The sequence below is a fragment of the Eurosta solidaginis genome, chromosome 3 (assembly GCF_040869045.1).
Source record: "Eurosta solidaginis isolate ZX-2024a chromosome 3, ASM4086904v1, whole genome shotgun sequence".
Taxonomy (NCBI): domain Eukaryota; kingdom Metazoa; phylum Arthropoda; class Insecta; order Diptera; family Tephritidae; genus Eurosta; species Eurosta solidaginis.
The window spans coordinates 131920274-131942979 of NC_090321.1; the positions used below are offsets into that span (position 1 = coordinate 131920274).

At 36.6% G+C, this 22706-nt stretch overlaps 1 protein-coding gene across 12 annotated transcripts in view; it reads right to left on the minus strand.

Annotated features, from left to right (window-relative positions):
* Positions 1-22706, minus strand: part of shot (dystonin-like protein short stop) — a 1374398-nt gene that overhangs the window by 858600 nt on the left and 493092 nt on the right. For all 12 annotated transcript variants that reach the window (XM_067773043.1, XM_067773042.1, XM_067773040.1 and 9 more), the window contains one exon: positions 16917-17285. In XM_067773043.1, coding sequence (XP_067629144.1) covers positions 16917-17285 — 369 coding nt within the window. The remainder of the gene's footprint in view (positions 1-16916; positions 17286-22706) is intronic.

Below are 22706 nucleotides of genomic sequence, written 5' to 3' on the forward strand. Positions count from 1 at the left end.
TATGCGGGCAGAGACAATTATTTAAGCGACATAATGAGGTGTTTTCATGAATGTTTATACGTATATTAGGGTGATTCAAAATGCAATATTTTATATGTATGGAAATTCAATTTTGTTGATTCAAATAAAAAATAAAAAATAAATGTAAGGCGCGATAACCTCCGAAGAGATCTAAGGCCGAGCTTCTCTTCCAATTTGCGTCGTGCTCCTCTTGATTTTCCCAACAAATTGGCCGGACGGGACCTACATGTTTTATGCCTACTCCGAACGGCATCTGCAAGGCAGATGAGTTTTCACTGAGAGCTTTTCTTGGGAGAAATACAACCGGAGCGCTTGCGAAACACTGCCGAGGGGCGCCCCCGCTTAGAAAAATTGTCTTCTAATTGAAAAACCGTATTTCTAAAATTTTTTTGATATTGCTTTGTCCGGGGTGTGAACCCAGGGCATATGGTGTGGTAGGCGGAGCACGCTACCATCACACCACGGTGTTAATTCAAATATATAAGGATATTTATGTTTTACATGATATATATATGTATAAATTCAATATTGTTTTAAAAAATGACATTTTATATGAATTCGAAAACGATTTATAAATATTCAAATAAGTTGTGACAAATATATAGGAATGTGTCGGCTTCAAAGCCGGTGGATTTGGGTCCTCACAACGTATGGCAGTCCCTCCTCGAACTCTAAAATATTTTGGTGTCACTTCTACCGGACTGTATGCAATATTTTTCCAAATATGAGCCAAATCGGACATCATAGGACGCTTTCTATTCATGTATGTATATTGTGTGTTCCAAATATGAGCCAAATCGGACCACAAATACGATTTTTTTTTAATATCTCGATACTTGAGCCACTTAGCGGCGTTTTTTTTTCCATAGGTCGCTCTCTATTCATGTATTTAGTATGTGTTCCAAATATTAACCAAATCGGACCACAAATACGATGAAATATTTCGATCCATGCGCCACCTATCGCCGTTTTTTTCTTATTATTGCGTTGTCATCAGGTTCTGAACTATATTCCAAGTTTCAAGCTTGTAGCTTAGAGGGAAGCTACTTAAATTTCAATTACATAATTCGTGCCGACCAGCCAGCCAGTCGGCCGGCCTGTCAAATCAAGCTAAATAAAACCGTTTACAAATAAAGTATGGATACCCATTATCTTTCAAGTATTGTATGTTTTGTTGGTTTCCTTTCATTGGAACCACGGTTCCCAAGTTTGTAACGGGATTATATTTTTCACTTTACGCATACAACGTTTTTCATAAAGTTAACGCCAATGTTAGCAGGCGGTTACCTCAACCGAACAATGTTAAGGCAACGCTTTGGCCCATTAACTTCCCCGAAAAAAGGCTTTAATAAAACAGGCTGCTAAATCGCTGCTCAATTATCGAGCTGTGAGAGGAATACCAAGCGTAAGATAATTGGGAAATGTAACCGAGACCATAACTAAATAACCTCAAAAGGTAGTTTTTGAAAATTTGGATTTTTTTTTGTCCAGGTCTCTCTAATATCATTGGTCCAAACAAAATACACCTTTGTTTCCATAAGAAAATAAAAATATTTTACAAAAAAACATGCGTATATCACATCTTCCGTGCACATTGTGGGAAATTAAGTATTTGCGTAGAAGTCCATATCTCCCTTAGATATGAAGCTATTTTAAAGACGTTTATATAACCCAAACTCTAAAGTTTTCTTTCCAGTTTTGAATTAATTAATTGAAATATATGTTACGCGCCTAGAAAATGACATGTTTTTAGCATTTCATATAAAATTAATTTTAACGTAACTTGCACTTAAGTTCTGTGAAATTATAATTTAAGAATTTTTTTCTTACTTTTCCTTTTCTTTCTTCATTCAACAAAAGCACATAACTTCAGATATTTTTAAAATGACGAAATTTCAGAGTCCATCACCGATTGGGCAATGAAATTTTTAGCGGAGCTTCTAAGCATATTAGAGAATTGGTATGTGATTTTTCATACATTTTAAGCTACGGTGTTTTATTTGGTTTGAGTTTAAGGTACTAAGAAATGAGATAGAAAAAAATGGGTTCAAGTCCCTAATAGATTTTTTCCTCGAGATTTCAAAATCCGTAGTAAGACAAAAGCGCGTAAGTAAGAATTACGTGTTTATGTTCTACCACGGGAGAGATGCCCTATATTCTTGAATATTGCGTTATTCATACAGTTTTTTACGAAGTGTATAAACTGTTTTTAGTAAATCTGAGTTGTTCTTTACAGCTGTGCAGGTTAACCTGGGTCGATTTGTATGAACGAAAGTTAACCGATATCGCGCCATCGATTTTTCGATAGGATTTGAGCTTAGGAAAAAAAAAGTTCCACTACGCATACCCACAAAAATAATTTTCGAGCCTGCAAAAAAAAAATGGCGAAAGGGTAAATTTTTCGACCAAAACACCCCTCAAAGCCCTAAAATATTTTTTTTTATTTTCAGCCCAAATCCTATCGAAAAATCGATGGCGCGATATCGGTTAATAAATCGACCCAGTCTAATGCAGATACAGTGCACGAAATTGTTGAACTCTTACATTTGGACAAAATTCAGTTGATGCTACTGGCCAATACTTTTGGCTTTCTACCCGTATTAGCTATCTATATACATATGTACGTAGATATATAGGTGATTCCCACAAATACGAAAAGTAAATATCCGCATAAGAGGTTTTTCTTGAAACGTTTAGTTCCGATAATCCCGGTGGACTAAAACTCCATTGCTTTAAGTTTTTCATTATGTTAATTTGTTGTCTTCAAGACCGAGTTTGTTATTCTTGTAAACTGTACACTTTAAAAGTTTTTATTTTATATTAAATCATTATACGTAGAAAATAAGAAAATTGGAAAAAAGCAAAGTTCATAAACCGTATACCCGCACCGATCCACACGTTGAAGGCATGATGTTTAGCGCATTAAGCCATCAATGTACTTTGCAAGTTTCTATTTATAACTCGATTTCTACTTTTTGCTGTTTTAAAATGCTTATTAGCTTCACTTGTATGTTTGTAACTCTCTAGGCTAGGCGCGTAAAGAACCGATCTAGCGGAAATTATTGAAGGCAGTGGTAAACGAGTTGTGCTTAATACCGGAGATACGAACCTCTGTGCTACGGCGTGTTGTTTAGTTGTTTTAAACTATATTTATGTTATTATAAGCCGTGTTTTTTTACACGTATATAAGTCTACGTTTGCAGGTAAAAAAAACGCTTATCCTCACTTACTGCCTCATTCTGTTTGACGATATCGTGTCCAAAACGATCACCGTTCGTGTGTTCGTATTATGAATTGCAATACGATAGACAAAACGATAACAGCTGACTGTTACGTAACGAAAGTGCTCAATTGGTATTCTGTGTCACGAAAAGGTGCTACCAATCCGAAAACAAAGTGCCAAAAACAAACAACAGGTATTCACCTATCAGTTTGGTTGAAAATGAGCAAAGAAGTGAGTATTATTAATTAATTAGTTGACGCTATAACTCCAGAACGTACGAACCGATTTCCACGGTTTTGCATTCGTTGGAAAAGTCTGGGGCTCCGTCAGGTTTATAGGAAAGAAAATTCAGAATCGACGCATAGGCCAAAACGTGGACCCCGGTACCCCTAGAATGTGTTTAAAGGATATGGATATCAAATGAAAGCTGTTGGAGTACTTTAGTAGAGGGTAATTTTCATACCCCTGTGTGACTAGGGACTCGGGATATAGGCCAAAACGTGGACCCGGGTACCCCTGGAATGTTTTTATGGAATATGGATAACAAATGAAAGCTGTTGATGAGTGTTTCAGTAGAGGGTAATTTTCATACCCCTGTGTGACTAGGGACTCGGGATATAGACCAAAACGTGGACCCGGGTACCCCTGGAATGTGTTTATAGAATATGGATATCAATTGAAAGCTGTTGATAAGTGCTTTAGTAGAGGGTAATTTTAATACCCTGGGTGACTAGGGTCTCCAGATATAGGCCAAAACGTTGACCCGGGTACCCCTAGAATGTGTTTATAGAATATGGATATCAAATGAAAGCTGTTGCTGAGTGCTTTAGTAGAGGGTAATTTTCATACCCCTGGGTGACTAAGGTCCCGAGATATAGGCCAAAACGTGCACCCGGGTACCCCTGGAATCTGTTTATAGAATATGGATATCAATTGAAAGCTGTTGATGAGTGCTTTAGTAGAGGGTAATTTTCATACCCCTGGGTGACTAGGGTCTCGAGATATAGGCCAAAACGTGGGCCCGTGAACGCCCAGATAGTGTTTTTACATTATGGGTATCAAATTGAAGCTGTTGATGAGTGCTTTAGTACATGGTAGTTTTCACACCTATTGGTGACTAGGGTCTCGAGATATAGGCCAAAACGTGGACCCGAGTACCTCAAGAATGTGTTTATAGAATATGGATATCAATTGAAATCTGTTGATGAGTGCTTTAGTAGAGGGTAATTTTCATACCCCTGGGTGACTAGGGTCTCGAGATATAGGCCAAAACGTGGACCCGGGTATCCCTGGAATGTGTTTATAGAATATGGACAACAAATGAAAGCTGTTACGAGTGCTTTAGTAGAGGGTAATTTTCATACCCCTGGGTGACTAGGGTCTCGAGATATAGGCCAAAACGTGGACCCGGGTATCCCTGGAATGTGTTTATAGAATATGGACAACAAATGAAAGCTGTTGATGAGTGCTGCGATTTTATCTTCAGCATTCCAGTTGTTCACTGGGTGACTAGTGTATCGAGATATAGGCCAAAACGTGGACCCGGATACACCTAGAATGTGTTTTACATTATGGGTATTAAATTGAAGCTGTTGATGTGTGCTTTAGTACAGAGTAAGTTTTACACCGCTGAGTGACTAGGGTCTTGAGATATAGGCCAAAACATGGACCCGGACACACCTAGAATGTGTTTTTACATTATGGGTATGAAATTGAAGCTGTTGATGTGTGCTTTAGTACAGAATAAGTTTTACACCGCTGGGTGACTAGGGTCTTGAGATATAGGCCAAAAAATGGGCCCGGATACCCCTAGAATGTGTGTGTAATAAGGATATCAAATGAAAGCTGTTGCTGAGAGCTTTAAAGTAATTTTCAATGTGATATTCGATTTAGTCGCATCAACCTGGCAAAACTGATAAATATGTATGCGAAACCGAAATAAAGACATGAATTAATAATACCCACATACCTATTGGTGACTAGCTTCTCGAGATATAGGCCAAAACGTGGACCCGGATACACCTAGAATGTGTTTTTACATTACGGATACCAAATTGAAGTTGTTGCTGTATGCTTTAGTATAGAGTAAGTTTTACACCGCTGGGTGACTAGGGTCTCGAGATGTAGGTCAAAACATAGAACCGGATACACCTAGAATGTGTTTTTACATTATGGGTATCAAATTGAAGCTGTTGATGTGTGCTTTAGTACAGAGTAAGTTTTACACCGCTGAGTGACTAGGGTGTGTGTATTATGGATATCAAATGAAAGCTGTTGCTGGGAGCTTTAAATTAATTTTCATTGTGATATTCGAATTAGTCGCATCAACCTGGCAAAACTGATAAATATGCATGCGCAGCCAAAATAGAGACATGAATTAATAATACGCACATACCTATTTACATACGTCCTATTCGATCTGTCTGTAATTTGGTATATAAATTTGCCTTTATTAGTATTTACGATGCTTTTTTCCGGGAAGTAGACCAGAGACGGACAGATACTGGGATTAGGACTAGGACTGGGACTGAGACTCGGAGTGGGACTGGAACAAAATACATACCACCCTGTGGGACTGGCAATAAGATATGAAGAAGAATGAGAAAAACTTGAGAGAAGAGAAAAGAGAGAAGGAGACTAAGAAAGAGATAGAATGAGACGAAGATGGAGATAGATGAAGCGAAAAATACGGAGGGAGGAGTGAATACAAAGATTAGGAAAAAGTGTAGAGGGGCGAGGGCAGAGTTAGACGGAAAAAGCTTATTAAAATGTATGCAGATAGACCAAATTTAGGGCAGAACAACGTCTGCCAGGTCTCCTAGTTATTGTATAAAAAAACTTGTATTTTATATTAGAAGATTCAAAAAAGACCACAAGCGCCCAATTCCTCGTGCTTGTTCATGACCTGGAAGCTCAAAGATATGTTGTTGTTGTTTCGTCAAAGATATGTTGAAATATTTCTTTGTTAACGCGAAAATTTTGAACAAATCTACTAATAAAATTATTTTGTAAACAATGTCAACACAGGCGGAATTTGTTATTTTACTCAGCGTCAGGTAAGTGAAGAACGTTGATTTCAAAAGTAAATTCGTTGATTGATTTTATTTTTTAACTTCTCGTTTAAATATTGCTTTCGCTCATTTGTAGTTTAGTAAGTTTTGTTGTGTAATGTTGCTCTTGAAGGTGTTGTTTTTTTTTTTTTTTTTTTTATTTGCGTAGTTCTTGTGATTGTGAATCCCACCAAGGAACTTGTTGTTTGCATGTGTGTGTTGTCTGGGGGATGGATTGGTTGGCTGATTTTAAAAGGATCTTGTGTAGGTTTCCTGCTTCTTGGGTAATGTTGTTGCTGATTTTTGTTTCGTTGTTATGTTTGTCTGTGAATGTTTGGTACAAGGGCCAGTTTGCTCTGTTCACGTTGAATCGGGGTCTTTGTTTTTGTAGAGGTATCCTTGCCATTGCGGCCACCGTGGTGTGATGGTAGCATGCTCCGCCTACCACACCATATGCCCTGGGTTCGCACCCCGGGCAAAGCAACATCAAAAATTTTAGAAATAAGGTTTTTATATTAGAAGAAAATTTTTCTAAGCGGGGTCGCTCCTCGGCAGTGTTTGGCAAGCGCTCCGGGGGTATTTCGGCCATGAAAAGCTCTCAGTGAAAACTCATATGCCTTGCAGATGCCGTTCGGAGTCGGCATAAAACATAAGGTCCCGTCCGGCCAATTTGTAGGGAAAATCAAGAGGAGCACGACGCCAATTGGAAGAGAAGCTCGGCCTTAGATCTCTTCGGAGGTTATCGCGCCTTACATTTATTTATTTATTTATTCTTTCCATTGGGAAAAGGGTTGTTGTAATGGGGTAATGGTCGCTCCTATATAAAGTGGTCTCTAAATTCCATCTTGCTTCGGCCGCTATTGAGGGTGAGCAAAAAGTTAAATCAACGTGGCAGAACGTACCGTGTGTGTCATTGAGCAACACAAATTGTTATTGATTAATAAATTTCGATATAATTTTACCTCTTTTGTTGTTTTTGGGAGAACCCCAGTCGGTATGCCAGCTGTTAAAGTCACCTGCTGCTATGCATGCGGAATGGCAGTTGTGGAATACATCCTCAAGGTTTTTTAAATTGAAAGGTTTTTTAGGTGGTATATATGAATATAGGAAGCACTGTGAATTTAGTTTTCGAAAAGACTGTGGCGGCGAATGTATCAATTGCGCCACGAATGTGTAGTGGAGAGTGTTGGATAGAATTGTGTATCAGAAGAGCAGTGTTATCGTATTAACTGCAGGAATTAGAAGCGTAAATGTTGTAGTTATTTGGTATTGGTATATTCGAGACGGTTTGCAAATGTGTCTCTTGGAGTGTGTAATGATTAATACTAAGATAGAGGGAGATGACACTCTTCTGTAAGCGGATTTGTGTTTGGAGCTGCGCGGAGTAGGTCTACCGGGACCCGTCTAAGGCTAGCAAACAGTGGTTGGGGGGTTCGCGACCTTTCCTCACATCCTCGGAACATTACATTTTTTTATTACAGAGTCCCTATTTATTTAAAAGCTTACAAAAAAAAATTTATTTATTTAGCGAAAACGTTTCAGCCATCTGGTGAAATCATTATAATGGAAAATATCACTTGCAAGGGATGTTACTTAACTGGATGACCACAATAAAGATGAATAGCGGCTTTCTCCCATTCTCGTCGCACAGTGGATGCATAGGTGTATTTGCGCCACGGCCTCTCCACCCACCCTACCATGATCCGTCGGTGGCGTATACAATTTTTGACAGATCCCAAAGAAAAAGGAGACAACTTACCCTCTCACATAGTTAACACCACCCTTAAAGAAAATTAGCACCGCATAATTACCTCTGCTAGCGTTTACATATTTTTTATTATTGATAGGAACCTATCCCTAAAAGCTTATCTCAACAATTTTCAAATTCAGGTTATTGTCCATGTTGGAACAATTCGATACCTTTTTTTCAAAAATTTCATTTTTTTACAGGCTTACGCGCCTAATAATAGGCTAAATTAATGTATACGTGTTACTCTATTCATGTATGTGTACGTTAAAAAAACAAAAAAAAAAAATAAAACATTAACTTCATTCATGTTAATATCAACATTATTCCTACGTCTAACATACGGATTATTTTACGAAGCAGTTTACACAAGTACATATGTACATACATATATACCAAAGAGCATAAATCAACAAGAGACATCACTTAAAATGTTTGCTTCGAACCCAAACTACTCACTGATTAAGAATGGGGTTACTGACATTTCTTTTTAAGGCTGTCCGCAAAAACACGGCGAAAACCACAGTTGCCACTTCGGACTCTGTTTGGCGCGCTGGTACCTTTTTGTCAATTTTGGTGCTTTTTAAGCAAGTAGCCACGATTTTGATATTTTTGTCTTTTTCACTACTGCACAGATTCAAAAATCGTTCAATCATTTAATTGTAGCAGAACAAAGGCTATTTCGGCACATAAATGAGTAATGTCGGATTTTCCAAAAAAAACAAATTTTGTATATATGTACATATGTAGCTGATGAAACAACGGACTTATCAGAACGAGAGGTCTAGTTTTGGTGGTTAGTTGTTTCGATCGATTAACAAAAAAATTTCGTTATAGATTTTAGTTAAAAGTTGAGGCTAATAAAAGCGATACAACACTGAATTAAAAATTTATTTCAAAATCACGTTTGCTTCTTGGTAGTTTTATAAAGATTGCATTGATGGAGCCAATAAGATGGCCAGCGAAAAAATTAATTGAAAATAAAATTTTACATTTAGTGCTTTCAGGCGAATCGACTTGAAATAGGTAACCTGGCTGAGTTTGTGATTTTGTAATGCCACGATTTGTATGCTGCCACGACTTTGTTATAAGAAATGATCTCATTAATTCTCATACTTCAGATGATGAATAGCACTGTGATATTGAAATATTTTGAGACTTATTTATGTATAAGGGCAAGTTGCCTTTAACTTTTTGCTTTTATTCTTAGTGGCGTCCACCGTGGTGTGATGGTAGCGTGCTCCGCCCATCACACCGAATATCCTGGGTTCACGCGCCGGACAAAGCAACATCAAAATTTTAGAAATAATGTTTTTCAATTAGAAGAAAATTTTTCTAAGCAGGGTCGCCCCTCGGCAGTGTTTGGCAAACACTCCGCGTGTATTTCTGCCATGAAAAGCTCTCAGTGAAAACTCATATGCCTTGCAGATGCCGTTCGGAGTCGGCATAAAACAAGTAGGTCGCGTCCTGCCAATTTCTAAAACAAATTAAAAAGGAGCACGCCGCAAATTGGAAGAGAAGCTCGGCCTAAAATCTCTTCACAGGTTATCGGGCCTTACATTTATTTATATTTATTCTTAGCTTTAAAAAATTTTATTCCGCTTCTTTTAGCCTTTAATTTTTGTCTATATAGCCTTTTGTCTGCAAAGAAGTTCTGGCAACACTGCTCTAGTATTTTGACATGCGGCGAAAATTAAAATTAAAAGTGGAAAGCAACTGTCAGTAACCCAAATCTTTTTTAGCGAGTGTTTGATATCAAACATACGAACTGACGTCTCTTGGTATGTATGCTCTTTGTATATACCCACCTACTCTGCTGTTCTTGCGAACATTAATGTAAAAAAAAAAATAATATTGGTTTAATATCAAAATATAATGATATACTAAATGTTCCCCCACGAGTCCGGGATAGCGAAGCAACCGAGCTGTTACTTAATTGAATTTATATGAATCAAACATCATTAACATAAAATCATTCTGTTAATGACACTACATTTTACAAAGAGCATAAATCAACAACAGACATCCCTTAACATGTTTGCTTCGAACCCAAACTACTCGCTGATTTAGATTGTGGTTACTGACATTTATTTTTAAGGCTGTTCGCAAAAACACGGCGAAAACCACGGTTGCCACTTCGGACTATGTTTGGTGCGCTGGTACCTTTTTGTCAATTTTGGTGCTTTTGAAGGAAGTAGCCACGATTTTGATATTTTTGTCTTTTTCACTACTTCGCAGATTCAAAAATCGTTCAATCGCTTAATTGCAGCAGAAAAAAGGCGATTCCGGCACATAAAGGAGTAATGTCGGATTTACCAAAAAACAAATTTTGTATATATGTAATTGATGAAACAACGGACTTATCAGAACGAGAGGTCTATTTTTGGTGGTTAGATGTTTCGATCGATTAACAAACAAATTTTGTCATAGACTTTAGTAACTCAATTAGAGCCTAATAAAAGTGATACAACACTGAATTAAAAACTTATTTCAAAATCATGTTTTCCTCCTGGTAATTTTATAAAGCTTGCCATTGATGGAGCCAATAAGATGACCAGCGAAAAAATTAATTGAAAACAAAATTTTACATTTAGTGCATTCAGGCGAATTGACTTGAACTAGGTAACCTGTCACTCTGCAAAATGGCTGAGTTTGTACCCCTTTTCTTATTCTGTACGAAATATTGCTTCGCTTTTGTTATGCCACGATTTGTATGCTGCCACGGCTTTGTTATAAGAAATGATCTCATTAACTCTCATGCATCAGATGATGAATAGCACTGTGATATTGAAATATCTTGAGACTTATTTATGTGTATGGGCAAGTCTGGGTTCCTGACGGGACATTTTCATATATTTTATGAGAATCTTGCCGAAGCTTTAGCGAAATTTTACATTCCTTAGATGAGAGGCTGATGCTCGTAGATTAACGAACGCGACAATGTTAACTCAATTAGCAACACTATATGACATTGAAAATATATTATTTTCAAGATATACCTCAAGTTTAAGGTCTAGTCCAGTATACAAGATCTGCATACTTGGATCATATACGCCCTCAAAATCCGCAGTTGGGGTCCAAAAGCCCCTTTTAATAAGCGGAGACATCTACTGCCATATAACTTTCCATCTGTTTATTCTTCCATGTATTTTTACGTCATTGAAATTAATAAATTTTTGTGCTTGCAACGATGCACAAATGTAGGTTTAGTTGACAGAAATATAGGAGAAGCGGTATAAAATAAACCCAAAATTTTAATTTTTGCATTTTGAGTAACCGTTTCCTTTACCATTTTTCTTGTCACTAATCGACAAATATTTTAACTGCATTCATACACTACATTCAAAAGAAAAATGCTAGGTAGTTTGACTGCTTCCTTTTGTTTGTGCATATGCAATCGTTGACTACACCAACCTCAATTAATCTTTAAAACATTCATCCTAGACTAATCGCATTTTTTGCAGAGCTTATGGTTTTTATGAAAAAAATTAGTAAAACTCTTGAAAAGTTGCCTTTAACTTTTAGCTTTTATTCTTAGCTTTAAAAAAATTTATTTCGCTTCTTTTAGCCTTTAATTTTTGTACATATACCCTTTTTTCTACAAAGAAGTTCTGGCAGCACTGCTCTAGTGTTTTGACATGCGGTGAAAATTAAAACGAAACGTAGGATGCAAGTGTTTGATATCAAACATACGAACTGACGTCTCTTGTTATGTATGCTCTTTGCATTTTATACAAATTCACGTCGAACATGATCTGAACAAAACAAAATGTTACATTAACAGCATGTGTTCGTTATGTATGGAGCTCGTAAAGAAATATTTAAATTGTAAGCATACAGAGAGGAAAAGCTTTATGACATACCAGAGAGGTTCTTCGCTCTTGTATTTGCAGATCCACAGATGAAAGCGCTTCCATGTGTGTGTGTATGCTTGGTTTCTGACTACATTAGCTGGTTTCAATTTAATTATTTTTCCTAAAAATTTCTCTCTGCACAAAAATTTACGAATTAAGTTAAAAGCTATTTGTGGGTTGTTTTTATCCCAACCTTTTGATATTTTGTTTAGGCCACAAACCTAAATATGGCGGTACACCCTCGTATCGCTCTACCTTTCCTTTTCGTTATCTTTTCACCTCACATTTTTCATTTATTGCTATCGGTTTATACCGATAACCGTTTACCCCGCCGGATAATATTTAAGCCTAGGATTCGGCGGTGACCGCGAACTAAATTCTTTTTACCTCGGTCACTTCTTTTGCAAACGTTTAAGAAACCGCCAGCAGCCAAGCCACTGAAGGTAAGTCTTTCCTTAATACCAAAAATTATAAAGTTCATTTTTACACTTCCGTCATCGGAAATATTGAATGGTGATTAAGTGGATTAACTTTGAATTTGCATTTGCTTTTATTTTAATAAACATTATTGTGTATCTTTTTCTAACGAATTCATTTGTGTTTTCTCCTTTCTTTTCTCCCCACCATTATTGCGAGCGCGCCCTATCTGTGGTCTTGCCGCCGTAACATTTGGTCCATCTCCCCGAAATAAAAACTGAAGCGACCTAATTACGGAAATTTGCTAAATCGAAGGAATAAAATCGAAGCACAAGTGAATTTAATTTCTTGAGAATAAAACATTGAATTCCCGAAAAAATTACAAAGTGTTAGAAGCAAGTACATATCAAGTAACAACACCAACCCAGCGAGTAAAGAAAGAGACAAGCAGCCATAGCAATCAACACATCATATCACTACATCAAACAGCCCACTCAACAGCATCACATACAATCCATTATAAATCATAGAGTCCAACTGGTCATCACAACACACATACAGCCATAAAATCATCACTACAGCTGAAAAGAATCAACTCATCATACGATATCACGTCCATTTATCACATCATCACAATAACATCACATCTACAGTCCACATAACATCGCATCAACAGTCCACAAGCCTAAATATAGGGGTGCACCCTCGTATCGCTCTACTTTTCCTTTTCGTTATCTTTTCACCTCACATTTTTCATTTATTCCTATCGGTTTATACCGATAACCGTTTACCCCGCCGGATAATAGTTAAGCCTAGGATTCGGCGGTGACCGCGAACTAAATTCTTTTTACCTCGGTCACTTCTTTTGCAAACGTTTAAGAAACCGCCAGCAGCCAAGCCACTGAAGGTAAGTCTTTCCTTAATACCAAAAATTATAAAGTTCATTTTTACACTTCCGTCATCGGAAATATTGAATGGTGATTAAGTGGATTAACTTTGAATTTGCATTTGCTTTTATTTTAATAAACATTATTGTGTATCTTTTTCTAACGAATTCATTTGTGTTTTCTCCTTTCTTTTCTCCCCACCATTATTGCGAGCGCGCCCTATCTGTGGTCTTGCCGCCGTAACATATTTTATTGGGACGTTTACGATCCGTCCTGTTCTGAGGCCATCCAAGAGGATTAAAAAATGGAAAAATTATAATATATGTATATAATTTCTTCTTTGATCGGCGTTGATATAACAACAGTCAGAAAACAAAAATAGTTAAAACCATGAACAGGAAAAAACTCGCAAACCAGAACATGAGTGTCGTTGATAACTTTTTCCACTTTAGATAGGTACACAAGGGTGTGGATATATATGTATATACACATGCACTCCTCCAAATACACTGGAAAGCTGTATTTTTTCACTTCTTTTTTTTTCTTGATACCGCGTAAATACCGTATACTACCTACTTATTCTTTTAGTATAATTATTTAACTATTTTAATATAGTGGTTTCGCAGAGCTTATTTTAATGTTCCGTTCTATTCTTTTTTCCTCTTTTTTTCTTTAAACGATTAATAATTAATTGCCCGTACCGCGTCTTACAACTTGCACGGAATCATTGCATGACTTGGAAAACAAAATTTGGCATGGTTTTCCAATTTTTTTAGTGCTCTCAAATTTTACTTTTTTTTTTTGTCTTTCTTTTTCTTTTCTTTTTTTTTTGTTTGTTTTTTTTTTTGTCTTAAGTACAGCTTATGGAGACATGCTTCATCATTAGATTTTAACATTTCTCCTAAGTTTTTTCTTTGATCAATAAAATTTTTTGTTTTTTTCTAACAAATTTACATAAGTACATCTGCACTCTTGGGCTCTTTTGATCTGTATTTTTTCAGATCTTTAAGCTGGAAATGCCTAGCATGTGGTCGCAGGGACTGACAGATTTTCCGCTGAAGTAATTTAATTTTTTTTCACACACACCATGGAGACTGCGTTTGTTCTTTCTTCACTATTATATATTTATCGGTTGAGGCTAGAATAAAACACAATGTTTTTTAACCTGAACAAAACTAAGTACACTCCCTACTCTATGTATGTATATTTACATTTACCTTCAAAAACTTGGTTGATGACTTTTATAGCTGGCGTTGACTTCTTGGTTCGATGGCTGGATCCAAAAGAAAGAGGCCAGCTCACCGGAAGTTAATCTGAAGGTGAGGTATATCTTGACAATGAAATCATATGACTTCTGTAAAATAATTACCCCTTTCAGGATTACTCCCAATTCAACACTGGGAAATATCATTTTGTAGTAAACATTTTCAATACTTATGTCTAGCAATGACAAGCTATTACTATTCATCTCATCTCTTTTGCTAGGTTTTCCAATACTGATATCAAAGATATTAGAAAGGTACTCATAATTCGAAATCGCTCACTACAAGTGCAATGATTGTTGGAGAATAAGCCTTGATTAGTATCAGGAGTTCGTTATAGTTATTGCTATAGCCTCGTATGTTCCATTGAATAAGTTTTAATGACATTTGGTGAAAAGATGGAACTTGGAGAGGGGTAAGGGTAATGGAGTGGGATATGTGATTAGTTTCTTATAAATCTAACTAGCTTAAGTTAAAATACCTCCATATCGGAGGATTCTGTGCTATCGAAATTGTGTGTATTGATCTTTGATGTGTTATCCTTAATACTATCATGTGTTCTCTGTTTTTCCTTGAGTTGCCTCTTTAACCTATTTGAGGCGGTCCTTCATAACTTTTTTTTTTTAACTTCAATGACATTTTGTTGTTGCAGTTCGCTTTGAATTTCTTCTTCGCTTATTCCTCGGAGATCGTTAGAGTAAATGGCGACTTTGGCAAAATTGAGCGATGTGTGTGCACTAATTTCGCCTCTTATATTTTCAGTAATTTCTGATAGCTTAATAAGTTTCTCAGCTTGTTGTTGGGTTTTTGTTTTAACTAGAAGTGTACCGTTTCGAAGTTTTTTACAAGCTTCTATTTCTCCTCCACATACACTGTCTTTTGTTTTCTTTAATAGGAGTGGTGCCACATATGTTAAGGTTTGTTCGGAATCTCTTCTGCTGATAATTAATTATTTAGGTCCGGGAGAGGCGATGTTTAATGTTTTCTCTTTATTAGTTTGTATAAGCAGTTGATTTCTTTTGATGCTCGATTGATCAGGTGGTTCATTCATTGCTTTTCGTTTTGTTTTGCTCAATTGGGTGCTTCTTTTTTGCTTTTATTAACAACCGTTTACAACAAGAGTGTATGTGGTTTACGAGTAGCACAGAAGATTATCACTTTTACTTTTTGTAAGAATGTCGCGATTAACACGGTGGTAGGTATCGACCGATCAGTGTGATGTCTCGACAATGACTGTAAATTCTGTATTAGTTGAGTTTTTTTCGATTGGTCGTCGCACGGTGGGGTATTTGATCAATCTAGCTGACCAAAATTAAAACAGCAGTTATTTCTGTTCAAAAAGCGGTTGTCTCACTTCACTGTTATGAAAGTAAATATTTGACAGTAAATTCACGGTGTTCCGCGTAGAATTATTGTGGATCGGGACCCCGGTTTCGGTTGGACCCTTGGTCATTTTTTTGGCATTACATGAGATATGTCAATATGGGTATCAAACGAAAGATGTTGTACTCCGAATTTCTATTGACATTTTTAATAAGGGTTGCCACTTAGGGTTGCCACCTCACCTTCTTTTTTATATTTCTTTGTATATCCACTACCATTTCGGAAACGGCTTAACCGATTTGAATCAGATTTTGTACATCGATATAGTATTACATTTTAAGATTTTTCACCTAGGTGTTGCCACTGAGGATGCCTTCACAAGGTTGCCACCTTTTGCCAATAAGGGTATCAGTCTCCTACAAAATTGATCACCACTCAAAAAAGGGCGGCTATGCGCAGCCGTTTTTGTTATTAAACTTTGAAACAAACACAAGCTTATGTATTGCCAAAAAATTACTGACATGGTATGCCATGAAAAAAAGAAATATCTTTTTGTTTGCAAGGTTTATAAAAAATTTGATATGAAAAAGTAGTAGTATTACAAGTAGAATAACTCAGTTAAAATATGCGGTATATAAAATCTAACATATGAATTAAAAACACATTCAGCTGTACTAAAAGAAAATTTAATTAGATTTGATTAAGGCTAAACTAGTGAACAGGTATTTAAGTTAGAAAGGTATATTGCTATTTAATGCAAAAATACATCGAACTGTACACAATTTTTATACAAATGTAGATGTGCGCGGTTAGCTCCGTTGACGTTGCAGATGGGTCTTGGGGTATGTATACTATTCAGTGGGCATCTAGTAACGCCAGGGAGTATATTTAAAAAAAATTGGAATATTTTGAAAAATCGACTTTTGGCCAGCTAGATTGATCAAATACCCCACCGTGCGTCGATCTAATTCTGGTAATATGAACTATGGACAAATTTAGTCTATGTGAGTTATTTGTTGACTATCCCGTTCAACTTAACCTAACCTCTGCTTAAATATGTATTTTGACGTTATTTTTTTGAGGAACTATATGTATAAAATGCTTAAATGTTAGTTATCACAATTAAACTCACCTCATAATACCGATGAACTGATGTAAGATCTAAATGCTTATCAGCCCAGTCTCGGGAAGTTTCAGCTAATTCTTTCTCGTTAAGCCATTGCAATTCTTCAGAAGCCTCCGCCAAAAAATTTTGAAGAGAGTCTAAATCTGATAGACGTTTTGTAGAAGTACTCAGAAGCTCGGCGTACAATTTTTGCAGTTGATGGAGTCGTTGCAGATATAGTCGCAACTCATCTCCTGAAAATCTTGTTTGTTGACGTTCATCGTGTAAAATGTTCAAATGGAATTGGTCAATAACTTTATGCTCTTCTTGTTGACGAATGAATTCTTCCTTAACTGAGGTTAAATCTGAGCCATAGTCTGCAGCATTCAATTGTTTCTGAAATGGAGAATAAATATAATTGGGTCACTACTAATTCGCTTATTTTAAAAAGAACAACTATTAGTGACATAGTTCAAATTTCACTTAATAATACTAAAATCTTTACGTACATTCATATATACCACCGATGAAAATTAGACCAGCTTCCCTTCCGCTTTCTGTTGAGCTACCTTTGTTTTTCTACAACATGGCCGACTCCGATCGGTTACAGTGGTATAGATTATACTGGCAAACGGCAACGCTCAATATCTAAGCCAAACTTTAATATTGGGAAATTGAAACTTGTTTTTAAAAAACACTAAATGGAGGAGATTTCCAAAAAAAGAACCCAATTTAACCGAAATTCAGTATATGGGCAGGTTAGAGGTCGCCGTCGGATAAGTTTTTTACATATATTAGCAGTTTTTGCACGTCACTATGCCGGGAGTAGTGACTGCTGGACAGCAAAAGCGGCAGGGTAAGGATGTGTAATCGAAAACAGCCACACATACATATGCATAAAAGGCACCAAAGAATATAAGATGCAGAGATGCACAAAACACATTACTCACATATATATAGAAAAAACAGTGAATATGCGATGCAGAGATTTACACAACATTAAAGAGCGCATATTACTCAGCCATATACACACAGAAGAAGGAAACGGAAAATAAATGTGCAACTATTTGAGAAGCCTCTTCACGAAAAGTCCACACCCTGGGAGAAATAGGTGAACGAGGCAAACTGAGAGTATAAAAGCAGCGCAGTAGCAGTGTTGTGAAAAAAGAACATATTAAATATATAAATACGAATTGGCGGGACTGGACCTACATGCTTTACGCCGACTCCGAACGGCATATGCAAAGTGTAATACTCACAGATATTACCAAAAACAAATTATATTTTAATATTTTTTTAAACGCTCATACAATCTTCGCTCTTATAGATATCAAACACATATGTATATATAATCTTTCTTCAACAATTACAATTTTTCAAAATATAATTTTATTTCATCATCGCCTACTTGATTTTCATCGCTTCTAAAACTACTAGATCACCACACAAAGCAGATGAGTTTTCACTGAGAAGTTTTTCATGGCTGAAATACAGTCGGAGTGCTTGCCAAATCACTGCCAAGAGGCGACACCGCTAATTGAAAGAACGTCTTTCTAATTTTTAATGTTACTTTGCCCGGGGCTTGAATCCAGGGTCTTCAAGGTAGTAGGTGAAGCACACTACCACCATACCACGGGGGCCGCATTTTCATATACTGAATGAGTTATTTATCAGAGACCTAATTTAATTATTATATCAAACTTTGAAACTGAAAACGTTGCCCGAAGTCAAAAAATGTTGCTTTGTAATAATTTTCAAAAGAAAATACAAGTAGTTTTTCTTGAATAAGAATTATAAGTCAACGTTTTTTTTTTACGTTGCTTAATAATTATTATGAACGATAAGGCAATAGGAAAAATTTGAATTTTTCTTGTGTTCATAATAGTATTACTTGATAAAGATGTTGTGGGCATTAATCTTTCTCAAGATCTGAGCATACTGCCCCGTTGTTTGTGTGATGGCATTTTCTTATTACTAGAGTAAGCACGGTGGGCATGCGATCGTGCGACCTTATTTTTCGAAAGCGTTGATGCGCGCTTTTGACCAACTCTTTATGTACATGTTCGAATACATTGGCAAAAAGGGCATCGTTTCCTGGGCAAGTGTTATTTGCCAACCGAAAAATTACCATTTTCATTTTCGTACGTTTCATCTTATGGAGTTGGAGAATCAGCCTCATCCCTTGCTAATATCCTAGCTTGAATACACTCTGAACATCTTTTGTTGTTGTTGTTGTGTTTACAGTGCTTCGCCCCATTTAATGAGCACGACCACTCACAAATTGTCATCAAAGTCCTCTAACGGGAGTCCAAGGAAACTGGCAGAGGCGGATCATAGGGAGATTGGTGAAAAGACGGTTGGTGCCATGTGGGGACACATTGCATACAGAAAATACATTACGTATGTCGGGGTTGATTGTGGACAAGTAAGAGCTTAATCTGCTACAGTATCCAGAACGAAGTTGGGCCAGGGCGCCTCGTGAATCCCTTGGTAGTGTGCCTTCTTCTGCAAGGATAGGCAAACGCGTTAACATATTCATATTAAAATTACAACTTCTAATGTCAGTGAAAAACATATTTATTGATCATAATAATTACCAAGCCACGTAAGAAATACACCTTGACAAATAATTATAGACGGAAAAATAAGAACTAAACGTGGATAAAAAATTATTGAACACAAATTTTTCAGTTTCCATTCAAAAATTATAACGAAGCAACGTTTATGCGATAAAACTTATTATTGATATTAGAGAATATTGCTAAGTTACCAACGGCGATAGTTACTAGGACATGTTTCTGAATTTCACTTCTTCATTAGATAGCTTCTCGGGAGATGAGTATTGAACTCGAAATCTGCAAAATTCATACTTTATACTAGAGTAAAGGCAGATGTTTTTAACCACTCCAGCCATATGAATGCCCCGTTGCTCGCTTTGCAATTGGTCTCTAAGTATTGTGCTTTTTATTTATTTATTTCAACAAGTCAATGGACTTCAATCCTTACAGACTATGATACAAACTAAAATTAAGAGATACTTATTTGAAAAACAATACAGGGTACTTAGAAAGCAGATTTTAAAATATTTAGCAGTTTCGCTTCTGGAGCAGAAAAGTCTACAGTTCCAACAGTACTGATAGAGTTAAACTCACGGAGAGCACGAACAATGGGAGCATTACTGGAATAGTGGGTTTTAAAATTGTCACAATAAAATGGATAAAAACTACGAAGACACCTCCGAAGAATATTAAATCGCATCCTATCCAATAAATATGGACAGTCAACGGACCCATTAATAATATCATACGTAAATGACAAGCAAAGTATTGATCTTCGATTTTCTAAAGAATTAAGGCTTAAAAGCAGAAGTCGCGCCGAGTAGGACGGTGTAGTATCTGAGAAGTTTAAAGGACGAAGGGCATATTTGAGAAACATTTTTTGTATTCTTTCAATTCTGGTAAAAGCAATTTGACTACTTAGTCTCTAACGGGCCGATTCTTAGCGTTACCGGTAAAAGTATCCAGAACATTATGTAACCGAAAATCGTTACCAGTTCTTTTATTCGCGATTCTGGCCAAAGTGGTAACGCTGTCGTCACCGAAAAACTCACCAGTGTCTGTGGTGAAGTTTAAAATAGAATACATACATATATGTGTGTAAACAAAGAATAAAAGCAGCAAAATGGAGATGAACAAGTAAGTAAATTCTGTGAGTATTTTTGAAAATTCTCCGTAAATTAATAAATGCATATAATTATAGGAAGTATGCACGCACTACACAAGCCCAGCTGCGATGGTATATCGCATTTTGCAAGGACCACCCCGAACTAATGCAGGGAAAAAACTGCCCAAAATCGCCGAACCAAATTCAAGATTTGTGGAAAGAGATTTCCACAAATTTGAATTCAATGGTCGGGCCAGCAAGGACTCCTGACGCTTGGCGAGAGGTAAATAAATTTAAATAATTAATATATGTATACGTACTCCGCTAAAAGTTCCGGAGTTTTTTCCGACTAATTTAATATTGCCTGCGGGCATTTGTAGTATTTTTGTGGAAAGTGCGGAATTGAACAACAAACTATTATACTCCTTCTTTTAAATAAACCATATGCATCAAGGTTTGTTTGTTGTTAAAATTTTGCAGTGACCACAAAAGCAGTAGTTGGATCGTAGATACATATACCTATATATCAAACGTTGTATATTTTCAGAGTTTGCGAAACTGGCGGAAGAAGTTGCGTGCTCGGGCACGAGCGACGACGAACTGGTGGAGGAGTAAATCCTGTGGCTGAGCTGACGGATTTCGAGCAGCAAACGTTGGAGACTTTTGGAATTGCTGCTGTAGAAGGTCACTCAAACTCGAGGCTTGGATTTGACGTATGTAAATAAAGTGCTTTCAACATGTGTAATATTTTTATTATTGATGCATTGCATTGTCTCCCATGAAATGCATATGTACACATATACATCGGTACATTGTAATTTATTTTGAGAAGGTACATGATGTAAGCAAATATGTATGCATAGCAGGGGCAACGCATGTCTACCAATTTGTAATAGGTATATAGAAATATTGCATTGGTATAGATAGTACTATTATTACCAAAAATATTTATGAAATAAATTTTATTTTTTACTACAGAACGACAGTAATGCCGAAAACATTTCGCCAGCACCGGAGGTGGGACCGAGCTGTACTGATCTCGAGGAGTTGATTGGCAGAAATTGCAAACTTTTGCATAGTGATGTGTGAGTCACCTAGCCATGCTCCCCTAAGTCCTGCTCCTACAAATCCTGTGCCCAGTAGCTGTACCTTATCTCCTGTCACTCCCAATCCTGTGCGCACCAGCAGTGTATTTAAAAGTCGCGCCTCCTTATTCCCTACTACTCCCAATTATGTGCCCACCAACCGTGCCTCCTCATCTCCTGCCACTACCAATCCAGTGCCCAACAGCGAAGCTTCCTTAGAGTCGGGAGTTTCTAATCTTGCTTCCTCCAGCCGTGCTGCCTCGGGAAATGCCTTTCCCTACTCTGCTTTTCCCAGACAAGTTTCGCAGCCGAGAGAACGCAACAGGAAGAGAGATGTACGGGATGAAATTTTGAACACTGTGCAACAGGACATGAGAGAGAGACGAGAAGAGCAGGCACGACTAGCGCAATCCCTTCACAATTTAGGGAATGGGCTAACATCGTTGGCTGGGGCTATCCAAGAGCTGATTGCAATGCAACGCCGGGATTAATTTACACAAACGTGCTTAAGTATTCATACAAGAACCTTTTTGCAGTTTTAACCTAGTTATATTTAATGAATTTTTTTTCGTTATTTTTTTATAAAACATGTACAAATATGTATTAAAATTAATATATACCAAAGTTCAAAATTTTATCCGAAATTCGCGAAATTTGGAATTAAAAATTTCGTGTCTTCAGAAAAAATTTGAAAAATTTCTACCAAAACGTTTTAAAATTTGTCTGAGTATGCAGTTTTGTAGGTCATTGAAATTTAGTAGAAAGAAGTTTTAATCTTTATCCTCTAAAACAATTTCGTGATTTTTTAGTATTTTTTCTCAGATGAGTGGAACTGTTCAACTCATCTGAAAAAAGACTTTCATTCAGGAAATTTTCTAAAAATTGTCAGTGAAAGAATGGAAAAAATTGGAAAATTCGAGAAAATTTTACCGAAATTTTTATTTATAGTTCTTTGAATCTCCTGAGTTTGTAGTTTTGAAGCCCAATAAATTTGAGTAAGGCCTGAAACACCATTCAGAAAAAAATTCTGAAAAATCAATGCGAATTTTGAGAAACCTAAAACTTCTTT